The sequence below is a fragment of the Ipomoea nil genome, unplaced genomic scaffold, assembly GCF_001879475.1.
Source record: "Ipomoea nil cultivar Tokyo-kokei standard unplaced genomic scaffold, Asagao_1.1 scaffold1985, whole genome shotgun sequence".
In the NCBI taxonomy this organism is placed as follows: Eukaryota; Viridiplantae; Streptophyta; class Magnoliopsida; order Solanales; family Convolvulaceae; genus Ipomoea; species Ipomoea nil.
In genome coordinates, this window is record NW_017618413.1 from 1 (window position 1) to 6380 (window position 6380).

The 6380-nt window shown below is 34.2% G+C and overlaps 1 protein-coding gene across 1 annotated transcript; it reads right to left on the minus strand.

Annotated features, from left to right (window-relative positions):
• Nucleotides 1-3560: 3560 nt before the first annotated feature.
• Nucleotides 3561-4368, minus strand: LOC109147288 (sodium/hydrogen exchanger 2-like). Its single transcript, XM_019294940.1, has 2 exons — nt 4289-4368; nt 3561-4182 (listed from the first exon to the last, which is right to left on the minus strand). Exons 1-2 carry the CDS (start codon nt 4352-4354, stop codon nt 3847-3849), a joined length of 402 nt encoding a protein of 133 aa, XP_019150485.1. The 5' UTR covers nt 4355-4368; the 3' UTR covers nt 3561-3846.
• Nucleotides 4369-6380: the final 2012 nt, after the last annotated feature.

The following is a 6380-nucleotide window of genomic DNA, read 5'->3' on the forward strand; positions in this document are numbered from 1 at the left end:
GCCTTTTTGCAAAGTAAATTTTAAAACTAATAAAATTTCACCACAACTTTCTGTAATGTAACCATCTGTAGATAAACTGTCGCGTTCAGGTCTTCTTGAACATGGCTCCTCAAATAAATTATCACCAATCACCTCTTGAAATTGTACACTTTGACCATCAAATTCAACACGTACTAAAGTGGTACGATTTTTCCTCAATCCATACAAATTTCCACCAAAACTTGTGAATGATTGGATTAAAGTATCATCCCTTAACATTTGCGTCACAAATGCTTGTTCACCAATCTTGCAAAAATTGATATTAGAAATACCATTGTAGGGATCATCTTTAACCAATACAACATAACAAGAAGGATCATGAGGACTAGATGAAAGATAAGCAAAATGCGTGAATGGTTCCAGTTTTGGAAGTTGCACCCTTTCGTGTGAATAGACATTATAAAGTGAGATATCGAGATTGTGGCAATCTTGTAACACCATCCATCCGTCCTTACATGCCTGCGCACTCTCATACTTGTTGTACATGAAAGAATAGTCAATATTATAATAATACTGTTGTGTGAAACTATATAGTGTAACTCGTTTATTTTGATAAAACAAGAGGTAAGGGTGCGATTGCGGTGGGGGAAACTGGGCAGCAGCATGGTTTTGGCATCATGATCAGCAACCAACTCCATAGCTCTCAGTTATATTTTTCAAATACGTCCTGCAATATGAACTAATTAAAAAAAGTAAACAATATAATGAATTGTCTAAATAATTGTACGGATCACTAGTCTTGATAGGTTAATCAACAACACATACACATGATAAAGGGCATTACAATGAAATTAATTAAACATATTTGCATTGAAGCCTGTTGAATATAATATTAGAAGCAATTTTTAATTAATTTCGATCTTATATACTTTTATAAGATTCAATAAAATTTGCGAGTCCATATATAACTCTTTATAATACAAAACAAAAACAAAAAAAAAAACAAAAAAAAAAAAAAAAAGGTTATACGAATAAAATTAAGGGAAAGAATATTACCAGCAAGAAAATTCGATTTAAGAAATTCAAGGTTCTGGCCTGACTTTGTGTTTTGTGTTGCATGCTGATGACAGATGACTCTACAGCTTCTTTAATAGCCTTCAAGATTACCTTTTAACTAATGGGATTAGGATTAGGATTACGATATTCAGATATATTAAGAGTATAATTTTAGTTTTCTAATCCTAAATGCATTAGTATTTGGAGTGTAGATTGAGTTTTATAATCCTTAATCAGGGCAAATTTAAAGAATATAATCTTAATCCTGCAGGGAAACAATTATCTCATCAGTTGTTATATATAGAGGAAGTACATTGAGAGATATTGCGAACTGAAGTTTACTCAAAGAGTGAAGCGCATAAATAATTAGTCCCCTACAGGTAATGCACGTGATCAAGATGAGTAGTATCGATGACTCTGGTACACAAAGGCCATGGTCAGATCTAAACGATGAACTCTTATCACATATTATCACAGGTTTATCTATTGGAGATTATTATACTTTTCAATCTGTATGTAGATCCTGGAAGTCAATAATACCACTTCCTCGTCTATTGTTGCCAATCTCACTTGAACATGCATCCTCACGTGATATATATTCGTATTGTGACCTGCATCTGATGTACTTGAACAAAAAACTAGTTTGTTCAATTTTTATGATCCAACTCGCAATATCAAACTATTCACTTGACATTCTTCATTGTTGGAGGATGATATTCTCGAAGTTGAACTTTATTATGAAAATCCAGGGTTGGTTGCTTCTTGGTAAAGGCGCTGAATCTTATTTCTTTTTCAACCACTTCAACTAAGGTTTAGAAATAGACATACCGGACACACCAGGTATAGCATTTCCATTGGTTTGTTTTTCCGAATCACCAACTTCTTCCAATTGTCAAATTGTTGGTATAGCTAGTATTTTACCAGAGTTTATTACTGTAGGAGATATTGAATTTTGGTGAGAATCATGGTCGATCTACGTAGAATTAGTAAAATGATAAAGACTTTATAGCTTTCGACTTGCACCCCAGTTATTCGCAATGGAGAAATTTATATTCTAGGAGAATCTGGAAATCTAGGGAAGCTCTGTATTCCAAAAGGAGAGCATGGAGACAACATTAATTGGAATATCATCGGTAAGTCACACCGGAAAACAATTTATGAAATTCCGAGATCGATTCTTTCTAGAGAGTGATGGAGATCTCATGTGTGTGGCAACTCTTGAGGAAGGGGGAAGTTCGGGTTTTGAAGCTTTGATTCTAAAATGGTTTGGCAAAAGATTGATAATTGAAAGGAAAAAGCCTTCTACGTTTCTCCCAAGATATCTTTGTCTCAAGAAGCAACTGACAGTAGGAGCTAGTAACAAGATATATTTTCCAAGGTTTTATGATGGCAAAGGGGTATTTTATTGTCTTGCAACAAAAGAAGTGGCGCAATTTTCCACAGAGTTTTTCAAGTAAAAAACTATTATAATACAAGAGGATTAGTTAAATGTATCTGGACTAAACTTCCCCGTATTTCTAATTCATGAAACTTGTAATAATGAATGATGGATACTATAAACAAGCTAAGTTTTGATTTGGAATATAAATTTTAGTTACTTTAATATATACTAATGTACCTTCTATGCTTTCAAGTATAAATAAAGTATTGTGTTTGCTGTGTCTATTAATATCCTTTGATGTCTAAATGTTCCCATTACTTCTATGACTGTTCTCTTTATTAAGTTGTTTGTTGTTAACTATGTTCTGATTCTTCATTCTCTTCTATCTCTGCTTAGTTCCTGGTCTTGTCAATTACTCTTTTTTTTTTTTTTTTAATCTTAATTATTCTTATTTTTAATCTAGCCATTAAAAAGGGGCTTAATAATAATAATAATAATAATAATAATAATAATAATAATAGTAGTAGTAGGAAGCCGTTATAATAGTTGAATGGTAAATTGAAGGATATTTCCTTAGGTCGTCATTAATATAGGCCCGAAAAAAAAAAAAAAAAAAAAAAAAAAAAAAAAAAAGAGTCAATTAATTCCATCAACTTTTTAATGGTACAATTACACCCATCAACAATTCATTTTGATGCAATGAAGCTCAAAAATTGATAAATATAGCGGTCATTAGAGATCCGGTCACCCTCTGACGAAAATTTCAAGCAAAAAAGTGACAGGCAAACGGTCGCCAGTCACGGAGAAGGTGACCAAGGTCGCCTTCTCTACAGAGAAGGTGACCCCTTGGTCTCGTTCTCCTTCTCCGTGACCGACGACCATTTACTGGTCACTTTTTTGCTTGAACTTTTCGCCGAAGGGTGGCCAGATCCCAAATAACCTGTGATAGCAGGTCATTTACTGTTTTTTTTAGCTTCATTGCATCAAAATAATTGTTGATGGGTATAATTGTATCTTTAAAAAAATTGAGGTGGCTAATTGACTTTTTAACTAAAGTTCGAGAGCATATTTGACCATTTAAAAATAAAAACTATAATAATAATGATGATAATAATAAATTTTTTTAAAAATAAAAACAAATTACTAAGCATCAAAACATAGAGCCAAATTGATAATTCAGCCATTATTGTTTCATAAAAAAAATACTCTGTACCAAATAATATGCTACAAATGAGGTGTTAATACAAGTACCTAAAATGCACCAACATTTACAAAATAAAATAAAACATTTATGAAGTAGCAATGCAATGCAACCTAGCTAGTGAGAAGACTTTCACCCAGCCCATTTCATAAGAGGGGCAACCAGAATCAACTATGATACAACTTACACTATTTCACCCAGCAACAGTGTCTTGTTTGTACTTTGTACCTCATCTAGGGCTCTGCTCAACTGGTGAGCCCGCGACAAACGGAACGAATCCCCGCCCGCCAAACACGGGACGCATAAACGAATCATCAAACTTACGCCAGTAGCGGTGCACGGTGTGGGTTGGCGTCCTTAGCAGCATGCGCAAGGCAGTTGGTCGAGCAACCTCAGGTCCGGTTATCATATCGCTTTCTGAGTCAGGTTGGTTGTCCAGGAGTGGCACCGTGAAGTGCTTTGGACTACTGGGTTCGGATGTTGTCATTGACGAATGACCGCTTGGTATCTGCTTGTGCGGGGGTAGCAGAAGGTTTATCAGAGGCTTCGTCATCAACCCGAATACCTAAAACCATCACCAAACACACAACCAACCAACCAACCAACCGTAAGATTTTATTTGGCGAGAATCATAGAAAAAAAGCCTCAAAAATGTGTATGTAGGTCCTTACAACTGTGCTGAACAGAACAACCGTAACAGTACTTGTAATCATTATTGCATTCTCGTGCAATGACATATGCCCCGAGGTTGTAAACTGCACCAGTGCATAATCTGGAAATGGAAAGACCACCCAACCGGCTTCTTTCTATTCTAAGTGACATTGTAACATTTTGTGCACTATTATACTTTACCGTATTATACGCAAGTGCTATTGAGACGGCGGCCTCTCATTCGACCAGCCCACCAAATTATTATCTAAGAGACAGGAGTAAGAGATGTATATTACTTGTAAAAGATTATATAAAACGAGAATTTTGTAGAGAACTCCTTACTTGTTGCCTGAAGGATATCTTGTCGGAAGAGTTTTTCTTTGCTAAGTTGGATTAAAACGACAAGGGGAATACGAACGCAGCTCTGCCTACTAAGATTAGGCCTACCAATATTGAGCTCACTGCAACTGATAGTCCCTGAAAGAAAAAAAATAAATACAAGAAGATTTATGAGTTTCGTGAACCATAGTTTATTGTTTATCTTTTAGATTTGTTATAATAAACCACACAAAAAGACAGAGTTGCAAAGGAATGCCTGCAACCAAAACGGGAGTAGGATTAAACCCAATTCGCAAACGTGTGTTACAATAACGAGAACTTGCAAAGACTCGAAGAGAGGTTTGTAGAAGCATACCTAGTAGTGACCCTTGAGCTCTCGGTAACATTGTGCCAGGTATAATGAGACATGACAATTCCACCTACAGAAGAATACAGTAAGTATGCCGCTTAGATAGAATAACTGCAAGACGCGAAAAATTTACTAAATTGCAACACGAGAATTTGTTTAAACAGAAAGCAAGCAGTTCATCAGCACTTCGACAACATTAGCGTCACAACTTAACTAGGATCATACCTCGGCCATTATATAAGACAAGTAAGACATGAGCATCATAAGAGCAACCTCACGATCGGTTGAGTGTCTGTCATCCATCACATATTAAATAAATGAAATTAACTAAGAGGTCAAAACGACAAGTAAAAAAAGTTGTTAGAATCAAGAAGCATGAAGATACATGTGTGTGTGTATGTAAAGAAAACGAATATACATGATACCTAAATAATCTCCAAAATCCAGAAAGTCAATGTCTAAGTGCTTGAAAATTTTGACGGCACCTAAATCATATAGATACGGCAATATGAGTTGATAATATATCAATCGCAGCATAAATTACTTTGGGACAAAGAAGGCATTGGCCGGTAATAAGAATGTCGAGGTTTTGATTAGTACCAAATGATATAATAGAACAGCTAATAAGTGTGCCAATAGCTCCAAACAACATAATTGTCATGAATTTCACGAAAAATTACTTCTTTTTCACCTGAAACCTGGTATAGAGTAATACATTTAAAAAAAAAAAAAAAAAAAAAAAAAACAATTATTTGGCAGAATTACACACTGAATCACGAGATTACCAAACAAAATTTCAAGTTAGGAATCAAATAACTACTCTAACAACCTCAATAAAGAATGGAATGCTCATATTCATAGTATTTCCTGAATTAGTTATTGATTGCGAACAAAGATACCACCCATAAAACATATGGAATTTTTTCACGTAAAATGCTTCACAAAACTATAGTTACTATAGTCTTGCTAGATTTTCACCCTTTTAAATTACCTTGCTCAAATTTTAATTGCTACCGACAAAAAAGGACAGCTTTTCTGCACAATACCATTCATGCTTTTCAATACAAATACCAATAACTTTCAGTTATAATTTTAAGCAACAGCTTAACAAATTATTATAATGATATGGAAATTCTAATGGATTCCTCAGTTTTTTATCATATCACAACAGAAATGTCAAATATTTAACTGTCTAACCATGATAAATATTCTAGGACTATATGCTGGTCGGATATGGCAAATTGATCCACACAGTGTTGTGTAGACCATAACAAAAAGTACATTTTTAATATACTAAAAGTACATTATTCGTGTACTGAATGTACATTATACAAAATAATATACTTTCAGTACTCAAATAATGTACTTTCCCTGAATCCAATGTACATTTTTAATATACTTAAAGTACATTATTTGTGTACTGA